Raw genomic sequence first — 22,859 nt, 5'->3', positions numbered from 1 at the left:
AAGTCTGACATTTGAATTTGACCCCTAAGGCCCTGTTGATGGAAGGAGGGAACTGGGACCCAAGGGTTGCTTTCTGACCTACACATAAGCTGTAGCATGTGCACACCAGTACTCATACTATCAACCCACACAAAACTACATATTCAAGAAATATTTAATTTCTTCACTGTGGAAAAAGGAGAAGAAAGAACATAAGAACAGGGAAGTCCAACACCGGCGGATCCCGGCCCGCAGCAGCTCTCTGCTCACAGACCCCGTGGGAAAGAGACCTCACCGCCTGGTCAGGTGGGCACTCCTGAGGCTGCAGAGTGGAAGAGACCACCAACACTGCCCACCCCTGCCCACATCCCTGGCCCAAGAGGAAACTGTATAAGGCCTCTGGGCTCCCGTGGGGGAGGGCCCAGGAGCGGCAGGACCCCTGCCTGAGACACCGCCGGAACCTGAAGGAAACAGATGGATAAACAGTTCTCTGCACCCAAATCCCGTGGGAGGGAGAGCTAAACCTTCAGAGAGGCAGACAAGCCTGGGAAACCAGAAGAGACTGCTCTCTGCACACGCATCTCAGACGCCAGAGGAAAACACCAAAGGCCATCTGGAACCCTGGTGCACTGAAGCTCCCAGAAGTGGCGGCACGGGTCTTCCTGATTGCTGCCGCCGCAAAGAGCCCGTGGGCAGCACCCCGCGAGCGAACTTGAGCCTCGGGACCACAGGTAAGACGAACTTGTATGCTGCAAGTGACCTGCCTGGTGAACTCAAGACACAGGCCCACAGGAACAGCTGAAGACCTGTACAGAGGAAAAACTACACGCACGAAAGCAGAACACTCTGTCCCCATAACTGGCTGAAAGAAAACAGTAAAACAGGTCTACAGCACTCCTGACACACAGGCTTATAGGGACAGTCTAGCCACTGTCAGAAATAGCAGAACAAAGTAACACTAGAGATAATCTGATGGTGAGAGGCAAGCGCAGGAACCCAAGCAACAGAAACCAAGACTACATGGCACCATCGGAGCCCAATTCTCCCACCAAAACAAACATGGAATGTCCAAACACACCAGAAAAGCAAGATCTAGTTTCAAAATCATATTTGATCATGATGCTGGAGGACTTTAAGAAAGACATGAAGAACTCCCTTAGAGAAACACAGGAAAACATTAATAAACAAGTAGAAGCCTACAGAGAGGAATCGCAAAAATGCCTGAAAGAATTCCAGGAAAACATAAATAAACAAGTAGAAGCCCATAGAGAGGAGACACAAAAATCCCTGAAAGAATATCAGGAAATCATAAATAAACAAGTAGAAGCCCATAGAGAGGATACACAAAAATCCCTGAAAGAATTCCAGGAAAACACAATCAAACAGTTGAAGGAATTAAAATGGAAATAGAAGCAATCAAGAAAGAACACATGGAAACAACCCTGGATATAGAAAACCAAAAGAAGAGACAAGGAGCTGTAGATACAAGCTTCACCAACAGAATACAAGAGATGGAAGAGAGAATCTCAGGAGCAGAAGATTCCATAGAAATCATTGACTCAACTGTCAAAGATAATGTAAAGCAGAAAAAGCTACTGGTCCAAAACATACAGGAAATCCAGGACTCAATGAGAAGATCAAACCTAAGGATAATAGGTATAGAAGAGAGTGAAGACTCCCAGCTCAAAGGACCAGTAAATATCTTCAACAAAATCATAGAAGAAAACTTCCCTAACCTAAAAAAAGAGATACCCATAGGCATACAAGAAGCCTACAGAACTCCAAATAGATTGGACCAGAAAAGAAACACCTCCCGTGACATAATAGTCAAAACACCAAACGCACAAAATAAAGAAAGAATATTAAAAGCAGTAAGGGAAAAAGGTCAAGTAACATATAAAGGCAGACCTATCAGAATCACACCAGACTTCTCGCCGGAAACTATGAAGGCCAGAAGATCCTGGACTGATGTCATACAGACCCTAAGAGAGCACAAATGCCAGCCCAGGTTACTGTATCCTGTAAAACTCTCAATTAACATAGATGGAGAAACCAAAATATTCCATGACAAAACCAAATTTACACAATATCTTTCTACAAATCCAGCACTACAAAGGATAATAAATGGTAAAGCCCAACATAAGGAGGCAAGCTATACCCTAGAAGAAGCAAGAAACTAATCGTCTTGGCAACAAAACAAAGAGAATGAAAGCACACAAACATAACCTCACATCCAAATTTGAATATAATGGGAAGCAGTAATCACTATTCCTTAATATCTCTCAACATCAGTGGCCTCAACTCCCCAATAAAAAGACATAGATTAACAAACTGGATACGCAACGAGGACCCTGCATTCTGCTGCCTACAGGAAACACACCTCAGAGACAAAGACAGACATTACCTCAGAGTGAAAGGCTGGAAAACAATTTTCCAAGCAAATGGTCAGAAGAAGCAAGCTGGAGTAGCCATTCTAATATCAAATAAAATCAATTTCCAACTAAAAGTCATCAAAAAAGATAAGGAAGGACACTTCATATTCATCAAAGGAAAAATCCACCAAGATGAACTCTCAATCCTAAATATCTATGCCCCAAATACAAGGGCACCTACATATGTAAAAGAAACCTTACTAAAGCACAAAACACACATTGCACCTCACACAATAATAGTGGGAGATTTCAACACCCCACTCTCATCAATGGACAGATCATGGAAACAGAAATTAAACAGTGATGTCGACAGACTAAGAGAAGTCATGAGCCAAATGGACTTAACGGATATTTATAGAACATTCTATCCTAAAGCAAAAGGATATACCTTCTTCTCAGCTCCTCATGGTACTTTCTCCAAAATTGACCATATAATTGGTCAAAAAACGGGCCTCAACAGGTACAGAAAGATAGAAATAATCCCATGCGTGCTATCGGACCACCACGGCCTAAAACTAGTCTTCAATAACAATCAAGGAAGAATGTTCACATATACTTGGAAATTGAACAATGCTCTACTCAATGATAACCTGGTCAAGGAAGAAATAAAGAAAGAAATTAAAAACTTTTTAGAATTTAATGAAAATGAAGGTAAACATACCCAAACTTATGGGACACAATGAAAGCTGTGCTAAGAGGAAAACTCATAGCGCTGAGTGCCTGCAGAAAGAAACAGGAAAGAGCATATGTCAGCAGCTTGACAGCACACCTAAAAGCTCTAGAACAAAAAGAAGCAAATACACCCAGGAGGAGTAGAAGGCAGGAAATAATCAAACTCAGAGCTGAAATCAACCAAGTAGAAACAAAAAGGACCATAGAAAGAATCAACAGAACCAAAAGTTGGTTCTTTGAGAAAATCAACAAGATAGATAAACCCTTAGCCAGACTAATGAGAGGTCACAGAGAGTGCGTCGAAATTAACAAAATCAGAAATGAAAAGGGAGACATAACAACAGATTCAGAGGAAATTCAAAAAATCATCAGATCTTACTATAAAAACCTATATTCAACAAAACTTGAAAATCTTCAGGAAATGGACAATTTCCTAGACAGATACCAGGTACCGAAGTTAAATCAGGAACAGATAAACCAGTTAAACAACCCCATAACTCCTAAGGAAATAGAAGCAGTCATTAAAGGTCTCCCAACCAAAAAGAGCCCAGGTCCAGATGGGTTTGGTGCAGAATTCTATCAAACCTTCATAGAAGACCTCATACCAATATTATCCAAACTATTCCACAAAATTGAAACAGATGGAGCCCTACCGAATTCCTTCTACGAAGCCACAATTACTCTTGTACCTAAACCACACAAAGACACAACAAAGAAAGAGAACTTCAGACCAATTTCCCTTATGAATATCGACGCAAAAATACTCAATAAAATTCTGGCAAACCGAATCCAAGAGCACATCAAAACAATCATCCACCATGACCAAGTAGGCTTCATCCCAGGCATGCAGGGATGGTTTAATATACGGAAAACCATCAACGTGATCCATTATATAAACAAACTGAAAGAACAAAACCACATGATCATTTCATTAGATGCTGAGAAAGCATTTGACAAAATTCAACACCCTTTCAATGATAAAAGTCCTGGAAAGAATAGGAATTCAAGGCCCATACCTGAACATAGTAAAAGCCATATACAGCAAACCAGTTGCTAACATTAAACTAAATGGAGAGAAACTTGAAGCAATCCCACTAAAATCAGGGACTAGACAAGGCTGCCAACTCTCTCCCTACTTATTCAATATAGTTCTTGAAGTTCTAGCCAGAGCAATCAGACAACAAAAGGAGGTCAAGGGGATACAGATCGGAAAAGAAGAAGTCAAAATATCACTATTTGCAGATGATATGATAGTATATTTAAGTGATCCCAAAAGTTCCACCAGAGAACTACTAAAGCTGATAAACAACTTCAGCAAAGTGGCTGGGTATAAAATTAACTCAAATAAATCAGTTGCCTTCCTCTATACAAAAGAGAAACAAGCCGAGAAAGAAATTAGGGAAACGACACCCTTCATAATAGACCCAAATAATATAAAGTACCTCGGTGTGACTTTAACAAAGCAAGTAAAAGATCTGTACAATAAGAACTTCAAGACACTGAAGAAGGAAATTGAAGAAGACCTCAGAAGATGGAAAGATCTCCCATGCTCATGGATTGGCAGGATTAATATAGTAAAAATGGCCATTTTACCAAAAGCGATCTACAGATTCAATGCAATCCCCATGAAAATACCAATCCATTTCTTCAAAGAGTTAGACAGAACAATTTGCAAATTCATCTGGAATAACAAAAAACCCAGGATAGCTAAAGCTATCCTCAACAATAAAAGGACTTCAGGGGGAATCACTATCCCTGAACTCAAGCAGTATTACAGAGCAATAGTGATAAAAACTGCATGGTATTGGTACAGAGACAGACAGATAGACCAATGGAATAGAATTGAAGACCCAGAAATGAACCCACACACCTATGGTCACTTGATTTTTGACAAAGGAGCCAAAACCATCAAATGGAAAAAAGATAGCATTTTCAGCAAATGGTGCTGGTTCAGCTGGAGGTCAACATGTAGAAGAATGCAGATCGATCCATGCTTATCACCCTGTACAAAGCTTAAGTCCAAATGGATCAAGGACCTCCACATCAAACCAGACACACTCAAACTAATAGAAGAAAAACTAGGGAAGCATCTGGAACACATGGGCACTGGAAAAAATTTCCTAAACAAAACACCAATGGCTTACGCTCTAAGATCAAGAGTAGACAAATGGGATCTCATAAAACTGCAAAGCTTCTGTAAGGCAAAGGACACTGTGGTTAGGACAAAACGACAACCAACAGGTTGGGAAAAGACTTTACCAATCCTACAACAGATAGAGGCCTTATATCCAAAATATACAAAGAACTCAAGAAGTTAGACCGCAGGGAAACAAATAACCCTATTAAAAAATGGGGTTCAGAGCTAAACAAAGAATTCACAGCTGAGGAATGCCGAATGGCTGAGAAACACCTAAAGAAATGTTCAACATCTTTAGTCATAAGGGAAATGCAAATCAAAACAACCCTGAGATTTCACCTCACACCAGTGAGAATGGCTAAGATCAAAAACTCAGGGGACAACAGATGCTGGCGAGGATGTGGAGAAAGAGGAACACTCCTCCATTGTTGGTGGGATTGCATACTGGTACAACCATTCTGGAAATCAGTCTGGAGGATCCTCAGAAAATTGGACATTGAACTGCCTGAGGATCCAGCTATACCTCTCTTGGGCATATACCCAAAAGATGCCCCAACATATAAAAAAGACACGTGCTCCACTATGTTCATTGCAGCCTTATTTATAATAGCCAGAAGCTGGAAAGAACCCAGATGCCCTTCAACAGAGGAATGGATACAGAAAATGTGGTACATCTACACAATGGAATATTACTCAGCTATCAAAAACAACGACTTTATGAAATTCGTAGGCAAATGGTTGGAACTGGAAAATATCATCCTAAGTGAGCTAACCCAATCACAGAAAGACATACATGGTATGCACTCATTGATAAGTGGCTATTAGCCCAAATGCTTGAATTACCCTAGATGCCTAGAACAAATGAAACTCAAGACAGATGATCAAAATGTGAATGGTTCACTCCTTCTTTAAAAGGGGAACAAGAATACCCTTGGCAGGGAAGAGAGAGGCAAAGATTAAAACAGAGACTGAAGGAACACCCATTCAGAGCCTGCCCCACTTGTGGCCCATATATATACAGCCACCCAATTAGACAAGATGGATGAAGCAAAGAAGTGCAGACCGACAGGAGCCAGATGTAGATTGCTCCTGAGAGACACAGCCAGAATACAGCAAATACAGAGGCGAATGCCAGCAGCAAACCACTGAACTGAGAATCGGACCCCCGTTGAAGGAATCAGAGAAAGAACTGGAAGAGCTTGAAGAGGCTCGAGACCCCATATGTACAACAATGCCAAGCAACCAGAGCTTCCAGGGACTAAGCCACTACCTAAAGACTATACATGGACTGACCCTGGACTCTGACCTCATAGGTAGCAATGAATATCCTAGTAAGAGCACCAGTGGAAGGGGAAGCCCTGGGTCCTGCTAAGACTGAACTCCCAGTGAACTAGACTGGTGGGGGGAGGGCGGCAATGGGGGGAGGGTTGGGAGGGGAACACCCATAAGGAAGGGGAGGGGGGAGGGGGATGTTTGCCCGGATACCGGGAAAGGGAATAACACTCGAAATGTATATAAGAAATACTCGTTAATAAAAAATAAATAAATAAATAAAATGTAAAAAAAAAAAAAAAGAACATAAGAACAAGACAATCTGCTATCTTCTGGGAAAAACACAGCAAGTCAAGGCAAGGCATCTACATCCTAATGGGTCTGTCAACAGTCAAGAGTAGACTGGGGAAGGGCTACACTATCCTGAGGTCTCATTGTTGATCTGTCTCCTGATAAACTCTGGGAGGGATGGAGTTGTCTAAAATTGTGTGCCTGCCCTTGATGATGTAGCTCAGCGGTAGAGCAACTGCCTTGCGTGTAAAGTTGTGTGCCCACCAGTGAACCTGCTAGGATCCAATGGATAGTTCCAAATCAATGATGGATGGGGGAGGGTGTTAGAAATTGGAGGGAAATAAGAGAAGGTGGGAAGTAAGAGTAAAGAGAATGCATTATATACACATTCATAATCAGCAAAAAAGCTTTAAAAAGGAATGATCTTATGATAGACTATCTGCGTTTATAAAAAGTAAGCATCAAAAGGTTATATTCAACACTCTGGAATCTATCTAGAGTACCACAGGCCTCGGTGTAAGAAGTCAAAAAACATTTCTCAAATATGTATTACAGGTATTTATTTGTGTGAGAGCAGAGTGAGTCCTGGTGTGCACATGCTATAGGTCAGAAAACAACCTCAACCGGGTCCTAACTGACAAATTCCAATGTCAGGCTTAGTGTTGAGTGTCCTTATCCCATTACCCATCTTACCAGTTCCTAAGACTAGAAAGCTTTTTGGAGAGTTGAAGAGTCCTATAGCGTATGTACTTTGCCTTTGTGGAGTGTGCGAGTCTATCTTTGGTAACACTCATGGCTTCATTGTAAACGTGATGCTCAGTGTTCAATGTTGTAAACTGAATCCTGTACGCATGCAGAGACAGGCAACTTCAATCAGAAATAATATATTTTAGGTTAAAATGGTGCACCTTTTCAAAAAATCACCTTAATTTCTGAAATGCACAATAAAACGATGTCAAAGACAAAAATTTAAATTCACAAAAACCTAATTTGGTTATTCTCTCATGGGGATGATTTATCCTTGCATTACCCATAAGCTTCTCAAATATTATTGATATGAAAACACAAAATATAATTTGAATCTGAAATATGTTGCAAAAGAGTGATGAGTTTGTATGTAGTAAAAACTCAATCATGGCTCCAGTAAGGACAAAACAAGAGACAATTCGTTTCAAGAAACATGCTTCCTCCTTCCAAACTGTGTCAAAATCAAAAGATTTATACACATCATTATTTCAAAAGGAGTAAAATAAGGGAAATCACAGTATAAATAAAGAAGAAACTCTGGCTTGCTGGGTTTCTAAAGGGAAATTTAACCTTTTAAAAGATATCCATTATCTTGCTCCAAAAAGCAAACTAAATGGTCTTATATAAATCGTTTTAATTCTTAAGTCTGAGAAAAGAAACATTGAAAAGTTCTAAGCTAACTGCATTCAGAGGTCAGGCCAACAGCACTCTTGACTTCCTCTGGTCCTCTGTTGTCAAACATGTCATAGTCTCACCATTAGCAACTCAGTAGGCACTGGCTTAATAGAACGTTATTAAACAGCCTCCTGCCAATGCCTGTAAAATACTATCCACAAAAACATAACATCTACTAAAACAAATACACCTCTTCAGGAATCTTACCATAATTTTCACTTTAAAATTCCTTTCAGAAAATAGCTTTTCCTAAGTTAAAGTTCATTACAAGGATGTATTTCACATGTTGATGCTTGGACTTTAGACCTAAACTGTGTGAGTTCCGCCATTGCTGTTCTTCTCTCATGTATGAGGAAAGAGTCATGAATAAAATCTAGCACATGGTTGCAGCTCCTGACTCCCAACTGTGCTTACCAAAATAGTATGAACCAAGGCTTGAATCAGTTGAAAGAAAATACAGAGCACACAGCAAGAGGAAATCATGGTTCTAGCAAAAGGCACCATACCATGTAAAAAAAAAATGCTCTCAATGGAAATTAAATTTCTATAATGTGTTTTTAAAAAGAACCATTGACAGCTACAGCTGCTTCTTCCTTGCTACATAGTCTAAACTGAACCCCTCATGAAGCCCATGGGTTATAAAAATCAGGACTCCTTACAGAGTATAGAACATCCCTGAATTCATAAATTGGGGTTACTTTTATTTAACTTAATGTCTTAAGGTAACCTAATCCCAACTTTATTTTGTATGTTAAAGAAGTTGTTGAATATCACTAAGCGTTTATTTCCTTTTTAAAATTAGAGATGATACCATTGACTTCCTAGGACATAATGTAAAGTGTGTAAGCTTGTGACAACCACAGACCCCACACTCTGGTACTAAGTTCTATGATTCCTGTAGATTTTTAGTTTTCTTTTCTACATTCACTTAATCGACACTTGATGTGTGAAGCTTTCAACAATGTAGCCTTAATCTCACAAAAATTTTATAAGGATAAAAAAAATTGTAAAGCTTTTAATGGGGCTTGGCCTATAATGAAAACAAGAGGAATACTTCCAGGAGACTTCCTTGTTCTGCAATATTACATGAAACTGTTTTTCCTCCTACTTTCCTAGAAATTGTTCTGTTGTTTTCTTCCACTCCTCCTCCAATCTCTGCAATGGAGAAATAGAATTTGGTATCTCACTCTCATGCAGTATCTCACGGAATTCAAGTCGAGTGTTTGCGTCCTAGGCCAATATACTGAGTAATGCCTTATTGGTGGACTCAGCCAGTGCCCTTCTTAGGCACATCCTCATCTTCCCAGCTCCTTTGTAAAACATCAGTACTTCAGTATCCCTTAACTGAGATATTTATGTTGACAGAACTCATTCCAATGCTTCCCAAACCAACTGTGCCTCTAGGGTTGCCTGCATTAAGCACTTAATAAATAATAACTCAGTTATTCTATTTCCTTTTGACACTATCTCTATTCACCAAAACCCAACTATTCCTTTCTCTATATTCATGTATCTTTGTATCTGATAACCCTTTCCCACTAGAGTTCTATCTCCACTGCCTAATAAAATGGTAGTTGACCTGATTCTCTTTATCTCTTCTCTTTCTCTTCTGGACATCTTCCCCACTTTTTTTGTGTGATTGATCATCTTGACACCTGCATAGAACCAATGGCTCTTCCAAAATCTCACTATTGCCTTAAACATCATACATCTTCCCTTATGGACCCACACACAATAAAAGCTTGCCCTGGACATGGAGACATTGTCTCATGGCAGTCCTCTAAACAGTAGTTTATTTCTCTGTTCTTCCTTCTCTTCAGTCTGTCGAGGATGACACTGTCTTTCCTTTTCCCTAAGCCCTACCCTTCTCACCTCCATCATGCTCTGCCATGTGAGATTGTCTCTCTAAATTTGAGACTTTGGTATCTTTCCCACTTTGAATCTATATCTCCCAGGCTATCCTTGTTTATCTTGTGACATCTCAGACATCTAACATTAGTTCTTAAACTGAGTTTTTCTATGTGATGCTACTTTCAGTCCTCGGCATAACATCAACATGCCCTGAACACTGGGGTCTCCAGTATCATATGCAAAAATCAAATTATCTCCCAAGAACACAAAGTACATCGTTTATTTCTGCACACAGAAGAAAACAAGTTGCTACCATTTGGTGTAAATACTTGGGTGACATCATTCAGTTCAGGCTCCCATCTCCCTCCAAGGGAGAAAATGAAGACATCTAGATAATAAACAAGAGTAACAACATTGCTTAGTAGAGAAGAAAATGGAAACTTTGAATTTTTTAATAAAAGAAGTTAATTTCAAGAAGGGAATTCCAAAAGTACTTTTTGAAAACATTCAAGATGCTCTTGCTTTCTTGCTCTCTCTTCCTCTCTTGTTCGCTCTTGCTCTTGCCTTCCCTTTCTCCTCTCTCTCTCCCTCTCTCTCTCCCTCTCTCCCTCTCTCCCTCTCTCTCTCCCTCTCTATCTATCTCTATCTCTCTCTACCCCCCTCTGGGTGTGTGTGTGTGTGTGTGTGTGTGTGTGTGTGTGTGTGTGTGTGTGCCTTTCTTTGCCCCTACAACCCTCTTAACTCCCCTCTTCATGTTCCGAATAAGCTCTATTCTATAATTAAAGAAAAAAATCAAGGTGACCAGACAATTCTCTCCTACCTCCAGCCAAGCAAATTTTGGTTACTTCCTGATCCATGTTTACCACCCTTCTTTCAGAGCAAAGATCAACAGAAATGGCAAATATGTTCTGTCTACCACTTCCCAGCCATTTCAGTATTGCAAGAGGAATACTAGGAAACATCCCAGTATCATATTGAACAGCACAACAGCCAGCAATTCTCCTTGTCGATAAATGAACAGCCATTATTAAACCCTTCATTAAAGTTAGCCCAATACCTCAGTTGTCATTAAGTCACATTTTTCTAATGTTGAAAGGTGCTTGAGGTTGAAACAGGCACAGAATTTGCTTTATTTATGCTACAGTGTATCATTAGTGCTAAGGCTGATAAACCTATCTAGGGGTTTTATAGCACCATAAATTATTTATAATAATAATAATAATAATAATAATAATAGTAATAATAATAATAATCTATCTAGGTAGTAGCCAAGATTTTAAAGCAATTTCAAATATGTAATTTCAATGTTGGCATAATAATGGAGTCTCAGCCAGATTTGATTATATTATTTTGCAAAGGACAATATGGATCTAAAAGAATTTCAGGTTTGCCTAAATCTTCACAGGAAGAGCAGAGTCTAAATGGTCTTTCTGCCACCACTTAGAACAAGCTTCTTTCCATTTCCTTTGGTGCCATATACCTAGAACACTTTAATGGAGTTGATCTGTACTTTTGTGTAAGAATAGAGGACATCCAGAAGTCACCACCAACATGGCACCTTGCTTTGGGGCCACGCATGCTCCAACCTAGCCAGAGTAAGGGCTTTTGTAAAGGAAAACCATGAGCACATTCAAAAGAGGCAGCATAGACACGGTTCAGTTTACAAGCCATGGAAGAAATAAAGATTCTGAAGTTTTCATCTGTCTGGCTTCTCTCACTGAACATAGATTAGGTGTCCCAGACTTTCTCCTGGGGAATGAAGGTCAAGCAAGAAGAGAAACACTAGGAATGAGACCATCACAGATAAAGTTTTACTCTATGGAGAAGAAAAGCAAAAAGCATGTGCAGGCTGCAGCAGAACTAAAACAGATTCATGCTGGATAAACACAAACACATCAGGAAGCCAGTATTTGGGGACCAGCTACTCTAAGCAAATGGCACTTACTACAGCCTTTGCTTTCAGAACATCTTTTTCACCTTAGCTTTTGTTCCCTCCCCTACACACACACACACACATACACACACACACACACACACACACACACACACACACACACACACACACGCACACTCACTCATTTTCTCTATAGTCTGAAATTTAAATGAGATTTTTCTTTAAACACAGGTAGATTTTTTTTAACTATTAAGGTTGATTTAGGTTGGTCACTACATACACATGAAAAGTGACTGATTTGCTTACTAGACAGAGAAAGCTGGGGTGTATGTCCCTAACATCGCATATGCAAGATGCAGAGTGGTCTTGAATGGATGGATGGATGGATGGATGGATGGATGGATGGATGGATGGATGGATGGACGGATGGACGGACGGACAGATGGACGGGTGGCGGATGGACGGACGGACGGACGGACAGACGGACGGACAGATGGATGGATGGATGGAATGGAACAGCGACTAAATTTTGTTAAGTAAATAGGTGATGTTTTTCCTACACAAAATGAGTAGCTCACAGCTGCTCCTTTGCCCCAAAATTCCAACAGTACCATTTATTACCTTCATTAAACATTTGGGCCCCAGCTGGAAGTTAATCCCCTGGATTTTCACATTTGTTCCCAGGAAAAGCTATATGCCCTTTAACTTTACAAAACAAATCTATGTAATTAAATTTGTCCCTAACAATTACACATTTTAGATAAAATCATGTAGCGGATAGAAATTCTTTTTAAATCAAATTGAATGAAATATTAATAATTCGCTTTGCTGGTTACAATCACAAGGTCATGACACACAGGAATATATTTTCCTCATGGTGTTAAGCCTGCTTGTTATAACAGTGAAATTATGGACCTACTCTAGGTCAAGTTAAAGGTGCTCGACCTTTTTCCTCAAATGGAAGTAATGCATTTGTTCACTAAGCATAACCTGCTTATGTACTAAGTGTGGGCTGCTGTGTTGATGCACCTTTACATAGTTCATTTGAGTCATCCAGGAGTAAGTCATTTCCTTCGCGGCTCTTCCACCTTGCTTAAAGCTGAATATTTAAAACATGGGAGCAGCCTGGACCAGACCTTGTCAGCATACTAGCAAGGGTTGCATCTCTTGTTTTTTGCTACTATTTCAGGATTAGTTCACTTGTTGCTACACAATTGGCCCAGTTTTAAGAGACTGTCCTAGTTTTTTTTTTTTTCCTTCAGGAATCTGTCGCCTTATCTCTTTACCACTTCCCAAGACAGCTTTTTATGTTGCTTTCGGTTTGCCATTGCCTGTACCAGAAGTAAAGTTTAGGGTCAGTTACTGTTTCCAAAATGCTGTTCAGATAGCTTCCTCACAGTTATAGGATCTCCTCTGGAACAGAAATGGGACGCAATGTCCCCCGCCCTTGTTAGCTTTGACCTAATGACTTGCTCACCTTCATAGCAGCACCTTCAGGTTTGTGAAGGCGAAGGTGCCTGGTCTTCACTGCAAATGACAACAACTCCTTAGTTGAAACAAACGAGCAAATTCTGATTTCCAATAAGATGAGAAAGGAAGTCTCTGAAAACCAAACTAAACGATTAAAACTGTTTTACGGCTATCAGAGTGTCTCCCTATTTCCCTGTACTTTGCCTTTGTTTTGAATGTTGACCACATCATTGGAAGAAATAAGAACATGACACGGCTTTGAAGAGAAGCCACAAGATCAAAAACTCAGGGGACAACAGATGCTGGCGACGATGTGGAGGAAGAGGAACACTCCTCCATTGTTGGTGGGATTGCAAACTGGTACAAACATTCTGGAAATCAGTCTGGAGAATCCTCAGAAAATTGGACATTGAACTGCCTGAGGATCCAGCTATACCTCTCTTGGGCATATACCCAAAAGATGCCCCAACATATAAAAAAGACACGTGCTCCACTATGTTCATTGCAGCCTTATTTATAATAGCCAGAAGCTGGAAAGAACCCAGATGCCCTTCAACAGAGGAATGGATACAGAAAATGTGGTACATCTACACAATGGAATATTACTCAGCTATCAAAAACAACGACTTTATGAAATTCGTAGGCAAATGGTTGGAACTGGAAAACATCATCCTGAGTGAGCTAACCCAATCACAGAAAGACATACATGGTATGCACTCATTGATAAGTGGCTATTAGCCCAAATGCTTGAATTACCCTAGATGCCTAGAGCAAATGAAACTCAAGACGGATGATCAAAATGTGAATGCTTCACTCCTTCTTTAAAAGGGGAACAAGAATACCCTTGGCAGGGAAGAGAGAGGCAAAGATTAAAACAGAGACTGAAGGAACACCCATTCAGAGTCTGCCCCACATGTGGCCCATACATATATAGCCACCCAATTAGACAAGATGGATGAAGCAAAGAAGTGCAGACCGACAGGAGCCGGATGTAGATCGCTCCTAGGAGACACAGCCAGAATACAGCAAATACAGAGGAGAATGCCAGCAGCAAACCACTGAACTGAGAATAGGACCCCCGTTGAAGGAATCAGAGAAAGAACTGGAAGAGCTTGAAGGGGCTCGAGACCCCAAAAGTACAACAATGCCAAGCAACCAGAGCTTCCAGGGACTAAGCCACTACCCAAAGACTATACATGGACTGACCCTGGACTCTGACCTCATAGGTAGCAATGAATATCCTAGTAAGAGCACCAGTGGAAGGGGAAGCCCTGGGTCCTGCTAAGACTGAACCCCCAGTGAACTAGACTGGTGGGGGGAGGGCGGCAATGGGGGGAGGGTTGGGAGGGGAACACCCATAAGGAAGGGGAGGGGGGAGGGGGATGTTTGCCCGGATACCGAGAAAGGGAATAACACTTGAAATGTATATAAGAAATACTCAAGTTAATAAAAAAAAAAAAAAGAGAAGCCACAAAGACCTGTTCGCTTATACGTCTTCTTTTCTAAGAAAAAGCTATACTATACCAGCAAATATGCAAGAATAATGGGCAAAATTCTGGGAAATTTGGTAGATTCCAGCCATATCTGAGCAATCTGCTTTCAACTGCTTTTGGAACTTTACTACGTGATAGTCAGTCCCGATGACAACTTTGAATTATCACTGTCATAGATTTGCTCTGATTATTGTTATATTTAACTGTTTTCTAATGACTCAGCTAGGTTCCAGATAAATAATATTTGGAATATAAAGAACAACTTTATAAGCCTGTTACAACCTACAAATGTATTAATAGTGAGCTGACAATATTCAAATAAACTCAGAATATGACATCTTATACTTCATATGACAAAATTTCATTCATGAGTATTTCCAGTATTAATTACTTGTCCATCCATGGAGGAATGTCCTCTCTCACTCTGTCTTTCTCTCTTCTTGTGTGTATGTATGTGTCTGTGTGTTTTTGTATGTTCGTGTGTGAATGTATGCAAGATATACACTGTACAGACAGAAGTAGAAATCAGAGTTGACAATCTTTTGTGTCAGTCCTAATCTTCTGTCTTGTTTGAAATGGGGTTTTTATAGTTATATCAATAAGCTTCTAAGGATTCACCTATATCATATTCTTACAAATAAGAGCCCTGGGATTACAGAGGCACACGCTGTGTCCAGTCTTACATTGAGCCTGAAATTCAAAGTCAAGTTACTATGCTTTTGTGGCTGTGCTTTTACACTCTAAGCCATCTCCACAGATTTTAATCTATGGATTTCACCTTCTCAGATATTAGCTCTTATGAACTGAGGTCTAGACTGCTTTCCCCTTTCATCCCAAGCTTTCCTTCTACAAGAAGCTATCTCTTCCACAGACCATTATCCCCCGATTCTTGACAGAATCAGGTGGACAAATTAAATTTCTCTACTGAGCCCTAAGCAGGGCACTATCATTGAAGAAGCAAGCGAAGTGTGTGATATCTGGGGTACTGGGAGGACCATGGCAGTCTAATGGTGCTTATAATTTCCTCATGTTTACTAACATATTTTCAGAAATTATGTTAGATGACCTGAACAAAAGAAGACAAATTTATGTGAATTTTTCAAAATACAGCCTGATCAATGAAATCCACCAGTCATTTGAGCCTGCTCTGGTCCATTTTAAAAGAATCCATAGACCAAAGCCAGAGTCACTTTGATATTTTAGAATTTTGAGTTGCAGTAGATTTATTATTAAGTGGTTATATTGCAAATGTTGTGCTTCGCATAGGCTTCTTGATGACTCCATGTCTCGTAAAGGTTTTGGAATTGGTTCAGATCTGTATGAGTCCAAACTAACCTGTACAATATTATAGTAGAAAAGTCACTATGTTTGCCTCTTATATACATTTATGAGACCAGTGTTCTGGAGAACACTAAAACTTTTCTTCCTTATTCAACACAGGAGAAAACTTCACAAATAAATCCCACTTAAAATTTTTAGTAAAAACTGTGTAACTTGAACTATGGTTCATTCTGAGTTTCTCTACCCTAGTTTAGGTGCTGCTCTTACAAATTAACTTTCTGTAGAGCAGGCCTTCAAAAAAATTACATACTTTCCTTTTACTTCTTTATTTAGGACATTTAATATAATCTTTCTTCCCCTTCAATTATGTGGGTTGTTGATTTTTCGCAATTTCTGAAATTTCCCTGTAAAATGATCTACACTCTCCCTTTTCTTCCCCAAAAAACATTCCTTTTTATAAATAGCCGTTCAACTCAAGGGATATGGTTGGAATTAAGTTCAGACATGCAGACTTGAACCTGGGTGATTTGGGATTATCAAGATGAGAGAAAGGAAAGAATGAGCACCTTAGTCACAAAGAGACGAAGAACAGAGACGGTGGCATGTGATGTGTACAGCTAACAGAGCAATATATCATAGAGAGAAGGTACCAGAGATTTCTCCAGGAGTCAGGAGATAAGGAGTAAGGTAAGCCATGATACTATGTGTAGAAAGAGAAGGTCCGGTCTGAGATGAACTAGGGAGGCCCTGACACCGTGAGACACTGCTTTCCTTCTATTTTAAGAGAGAGTAGAGGGCTATGTAAGCCCTTATCCTGAAGACGACGGTTTTCAGAAAGTGCCAAGATGCATAACTATTTATCTGTTTCACTGCTCATCAGTATTTGTAGATTTAAAATGTACTTTCAGTAAGGAAAAAGAAGGAAAAATATATCTGAAATTTAGACAAGCCCTAAACCATGTGAGTCCTTTTCCTATTGTTTTCCTTTCCTTCTGGATGATAGGTGCCTCTCGTCAACCTCGGAAATGGTATCTTACTGCTACTGCATAGACCCTGACAGTACGTGTCCATACAGCATGGCTTCTCGTGTTTAACTTTAACTACAATCATGAATTACTTCTTATCAGCTTGTATTAGCATGTTGGAAATAATTCTATACACCAATCAGTAAATCCCCTTCCAATATGATTTCCAGGGAGAGTTTTGTTTATTGATAGCCTGTCTTCTATAGTAATACATACAATAAGAAACTAAAACATTTCATTTCCTATAGCCAAAATAACTCTTCATATGTGTGTGTGTGTGTGTGTGTGTGTATGTGTGTGTGTGTGTATGTGTGTGTGTGTGTGTAAAATTTGCCTATCTAAAGACTACAGACAGACTCTAGGCATATTTAAATATAAAATGTCTATATATCCCTATGGCTCCATATAGCATAACATATGGAAGTCAGGTGATAGATTTTCAATCTAACCAATATAAGGAATATGAGTTTTATTTTTACAGTTTAGTCGACACAACTGGCTGGCTCACATAACTCTACAGTGGACTTTTTATGAAGTCAATGTCTCCTACTTGACAAAGAAAAAGGACTCCCAGAAGCAATTCTGTCTGTGAGTTTCTAACTCAGTGATTCTTTATATAACACTTAGTCTTTATGTTTACCAGGAAAAATTATCAATTGAAACTCTCAGCCTATAATTATAAGAAAGTGTGACAAATGAAAAAGGGGAAAACTATTAAAATATGCATTTGCATTTTACCTTGCTAATACTCTCAGAAGTCTGTCTGAAAATTCTGTTAGAGATACTGGATCTCCTTTTGATTGCAGAAGTCAATTACATCACTCCAGAAATAGTTTAAACTAACCAGATGCATCCAAAGACACCATCCACAGAACTAAAAAGACACCAAATGCTTTAACAACTAGCTCTGTGAATACTGTGAAATATGCTTAACTTTCTATTAGATGGGAACTATCTTACCCAAGAGCCTTTTATAAGTTTTGGGTCTTACAGTCTGTGAAAATATTTGTGAGGGAGGGCACAGAAATACCAGTCTGTGTTTTTCTCCTAAAGTAAATGTAGTATTTCTCTCCTACTAAGCAGCATCGGAACCTATAGAGTATACCAGTGGATGGATATTAAAGTTCGCCACTCTGAAAAAGATGAAAAATCCTATCAGACAGGAAGCATACCCTTCAGATTAGTGACAGGCGCCAAACAGGAACACTAGTCAGTCTTTATTTTCAGTGTCGCTAAGCATGCTCAGCGACAGAGGGTACAACTTTTCCTTCTCATTGAAGTGACACGTATTGTGTTATGCCTTCACCTACACATCACTGAGCAGAAAAGTTCCCAAGCAATAAAACTGTCTGCTCTTGGTTAAGCATGAGGCTGTTCCAGGGAGATAAACTATCAGTACTGGGGAGAGAGAAAGGTGGTGTTGGTGATTATGACCATGAATCTGATGAATAACAACAGACTTAAGGATTTCTTGAGGGAGAAAAAAGGAAATGTGGTCTCTATTCTCTCCTTGTTTCTCCACACGAGTACACATCAGGATTTAAAAGCCAAAATTTTTAGAGGCTTTATTCAGTAGTTGTGTAGTTTCATTCTCAGATTAATAATATGGCTTGGGAGCACATACCGCTGCAAGAGAAACTGTGATAGAGTAGGAAGAGTTTTAAAAGAAAAACTGCAAGCCCTTCCCTCCCAAGGGAGCCTACCCAAAGCTCATAGTGAGTCCCATTTTCCCTTTGCCCCCTCCCCCACGCGCGCCAAGTAAACAAAAGCATTGAAATTGCAACACTGTGAAACTCCTCAGAGTAAATTATAAAAACCAGAAGTGCCAAAAGATCACAAGTAAAATTTGGGATTCAGGATTTACCTGCTCTGATCCCAGTTGGCAGCAAAAAGGACTAGAATCTTCCTCCCATAGTGGTCCAGATTGGCCAGGCCCCCAGGAAAGCCGTCCTTCAGTGCCTGCTTGATGCCAGGGTCAGTGGCCTTGAAGCTTTTGAACATATCCAGGTTCTGCTGCCGGTACTCAAAGTATTGGGCCAAGAGGCGGAAAGCCTCGAAGTGATGAAATTTCCTGGCCCGCAAGAAGCGTAAAATGAAAGCGTCATCCGTGCGCAGAAAGCCAATGTCCGGTCTAGTGATGACCATGTCCCTTACTTCTTGGATGTCCTGGTGCAGAGTGTCTGGGTTCTCATTGAGTTCCAGGCGAGCTTTCTCCAAGGTCTCGGGAGAGAGACCAGCTTGCAAATGAGTCATTGTCCCCTTGGACCCAAGCTGTCCACTCTGACTCTCTCTTTGTGTGTCCAATAATATACCTGGCACTTGTCGCCTCCACACCACACTCTGGCCTCCAGTCTCTTCACTGCTGCTTCCTTTCCTGTACAAGAAACGGTTCCTCTTCTGTTTTAAGTCAAGTATCCTGTTGCTCCTGCTTTTCCCCACAGCTTTTCTGAAGAGGTAACTTCTCCCCCCACCCCCTAGCACCCCTTAAAAAACAATGCCTCCCATTAGAAGTGAGCCTTTGGACAGGCCCTGCAAGCCTGCCTCTTTTCTTTTACCACTCAGAATTAAAAAAAAAAAAAAAAAAAAAAAAGGAAAGAAACCCTAATTCCAACTAGCATGGGTGCTCTTGGGGCTTGGCTCTGCCTTCGCTTGTCTTGCAAGATGTAAGGAAAACAACCCATGGACATCACAGCCCCAGCACTGTTAAGCTGTTGCGGTTCCTGCTGAAGGATGTGCCTAGCACAGATAAAGATGAGAATTCTGATTAATAATAAGGTGGCTCTTCAGCTCTGGAGAGGCGGGGAGGGAGCGTCTTTGGCAGAAAGAGAAAGAGGAAGGAAAAGAAGCTCATTTCTCTCTGCTTATTCAAGGATGCTATTTTTATAGGATGTCGTTGTGTGATTTTTTTTTTTTTTTTTACTTTAGGTTATTACGATCCAATTAGGGGAGACGCAGATAGTGCACCTCTTCCACACACCGTGATCTCATAAGGCTCCAGCTGGGTTTTGGGTACCGTTGACAGGGGCGTGGGCTCACCCTCACCCCCGCCCCCAACTTCTGCCTAGTCTCTCCCTTTATTTCTGGAGACTTGCCAAGGAAGTGGAGGATAATGATAAGGACAGGAGGAAACCTCTTTGGGAGCAAAGATGTCAAACCGGGGTGGGTGCTGGGAGTTGATGAAATAAAAATGTCTCTATTTTTCCTATAACGCCCCCACCCCAAGCCAGAAAGAAGAAAGAGTAGTCAGTTCCTACCAGCAAACCAAGAGGCAGAGACGCTAAGCAATGCGGCACTCCCCTGCATCCATCAGCCCTGGCTTCCGTAGCGGCCGTGGGGGCGACAACACCATCAACTCCTCTCAAAGGGATGGAGCAAGCCGAGAGAGATGGTGGCTGCGACCCGCCTGAGGATTCACCGGGGAGCAGCCTCGGCCACCTCAACCAAGGACAGCCCGCCTCTGTCAGCAGGAAGGGTGGGGACCGGCAGAGCTAGGACCTCTGATGCCCCAGGTCCTCGCCCGGCCCAGCCATTTTCGCCTTCGAGACAGGAAGAAGGGAGGGGATGGGAACGCCGGGACGAAGCAGGCCACGAAGGCTGTGGCCGCCTTTACCTTTGTGCGCCCAAGCGGTGGTTCGGCGCGACCCGCACGGACTGTTCCAGTGCAGCCGCTGGGTCCCGCGCGCCCCTGGGGCTGCTGAGCCCTCTGCTGCTAAAAGAGGATCCGGCTCAGCCCAACTCTTGATTATCCCAGAAGAGAGCTCCTAGCGACGTAAGCGTTGTAAGCGCTCGCGCAAGCACTCCGCACCTCTCTTTGCCTCTTAGGGGCAGGACCGCAATTTGGGAGACATTCAAACATCCCGAGCCCCAAGTTCAGCCTACTCTGGGTCCCCAGGTCCCAGCCAGGGCTGGCCGCAATTGGTCTGGAGGTAGGGCTAGGGCCTCACAGCATCCCCAGGACCCTCGCTCACCCTTTGTGTGCATGATCCTCCTCCGGGCGTGTGGGGTAGAATAGCCCTTGCTTTTGCTCCTTAACTGAGGTTGAAAACCTTTTCTGGTTCCTGTGGGTAATTTTGATGGGAGTAGGAGTATGGAAACGTGCTGTATTTTCCGCCTTTGTTGTACGCAGAGATATTTAATTTTAAGAAAGCCCACAGAGGTTCCAAGCCGTTCCTGGTGTTTACTCTCCGGGGAAAAGTTACAGGGATTTGTTTCCAGCTGTAAACCCTCCCTGCTAAATTCCCACTGAAGAGGATGAGCATGACAACTAGAGCAAAAATCAAAAATACCAACAAGAATAACAAAATTGTCATAGGACAGGGGGTTGGGTAGGAGCAGGGGGAAGAGGGCACTTGATTCCTAATAAGGTGTATTTCCATTTACATCTAGAGACCTGCTCTTTCCTTGTGACGTGTGACACGTCTTTATACTGGAATCGTCATCAATAAAAAGAGCGCCTGAGCTTATGATGCCTGGAAATCTTTTTTTTTTTTTTTTAAAAAAAAGACAAAATGTTTTCACTTTTCAAAACACAGTGCACATTACTCTAACTGTAAGAAAGGATCCTAAGTTTAAATTAGCCCAGTGCAGCAACTCTTTACTGAACTCCAGTGTAGGTTAGTGATCTAGATTCTGTGACTAGTCGGTGCCTCTGAAGTCACCACACTGTAAAGACTGAAAGACTTTCAAGTTATACAAGATTATTTTTGTTTTCTTGAGTATGGCATTGATAAAAAAAAAAAGGAATGCGATACGGCATGCTACACCATTTGTCAAATAAATGAACGTGAAATAATTTAGGAACCGAAAAAAGGGGAATAAGTCATAAACATATTGGTTAAAGTTTAAATGCAAAAATTATATGAAAGTTTATATGAAAAATTAGTCATACAAATAGGTATGTGTGCTTATGCACGTATCTGGTCTGTGTATATATTATACATATACACTGTTCATCCCTGGGGAAGTGTGGGGAATTGATTCCCAGGTCTTACAGATAACATACTCTGCAAAGGTTTACATACATAGCATGCTACAGAATTTGTATATATTCTACACACACCTTCCATGTGTTTAGTAAAGACAGAAATTGTTTGTGCAAGTATTTGCTGAATCCACAAATTACTGAACCCATAAATATGACTCTATATTCTACATAAATTTGCTTTAGCCAGTAGCTAAAAGTTGGAAGAAATTCCTTTCTCAGATCGACTAATAAACAAGTTTTAGCTATCACCAAAACTTTAAGTGAATTTTCTACAATTATCTTGTAGATCTACATGTCTTACAAAAAAAGATACTAGGTGCCTGTTATCCAGACTTATTCTTTTTCCCAGACTAACAGTAAGCTTGGAGGGGCTTTGAAACATAGAGCTAATGGTGCCTCCACCTGAAATCAAGGCAACTCTATATCTAGGCATGGCACTATAATATCTCCTTACTGAGTCAAAGGCAAACACCGAGTTATGTAAATTTACTGCTCCAAAAGTTCCCCATGTGTGCACAAGTATCACCTGACTCTCTTTTCTTAACTCTGTAGGAAAAAAGCTAAGAACCCAATGCCCGACATGGTCAGTCATTCTTCATACTGGCTTGATAAACCAGAATGTTCGCTCATATCTGCTACCAGAGTTTCTAAAATTA

At 40.8% G+C, this 22,859-nt stretch overlaps 1 protein-coding gene across 4 annotated transcripts in view; it reads right to left on the bottom strand.

The window, feature by feature from the left end:
• The window catches only part of Clvs2 (clavesin 2), a 107,826-nt gene extending 86,458 nt beyond the window's left edge, over window positions 1–21,368 (bottom strand). Inside the window, exons 1-2 of one of the 4 annotated variants that reach the window (XM_063266043.1) lie at window positions 20,830–21,368; window positions 19,084–19,593 (exon numbers count right to left, since the gene is read on the bottom strand). In XM_063266043.1, coding sequence (XP_063122113.1) covers window positions 19,084–19,472 — 389 coding nt within the window. In that variant the 5' untranslated portion in view covers window positions 19,473–19,593; window positions 20,830–21,368. Of the gene's footprint in view, window positions 1–19,083 lie in introns of all 4 variants that reach the window. The other 3 variants (NM_001410322.1, XM_063266042.1, XM_063266047.1) reach the window with 3 other exon arrangements.
• Window positions 21,369–22,859: the final 1,491 nt, after the last annotated feature.

The sequence above is a fragment of the Rattus norvegicus genome, chromosome 1, assembly GCF_036323735.1.
Source record: "Rattus norvegicus strain BN/NHsdMcwi chromosome 1, GRCr8, whole genome shotgun sequence".
Taxonomy (NCBI): domain Eukaryota; kingdom Metazoa; phylum Chordata; class Mammalia; order Rodentia; family Muridae; genus Rattus; species Rattus norvegicus.
This window is presented reverse-complemented; position numbering and strand designations above follow the sequence as displayed.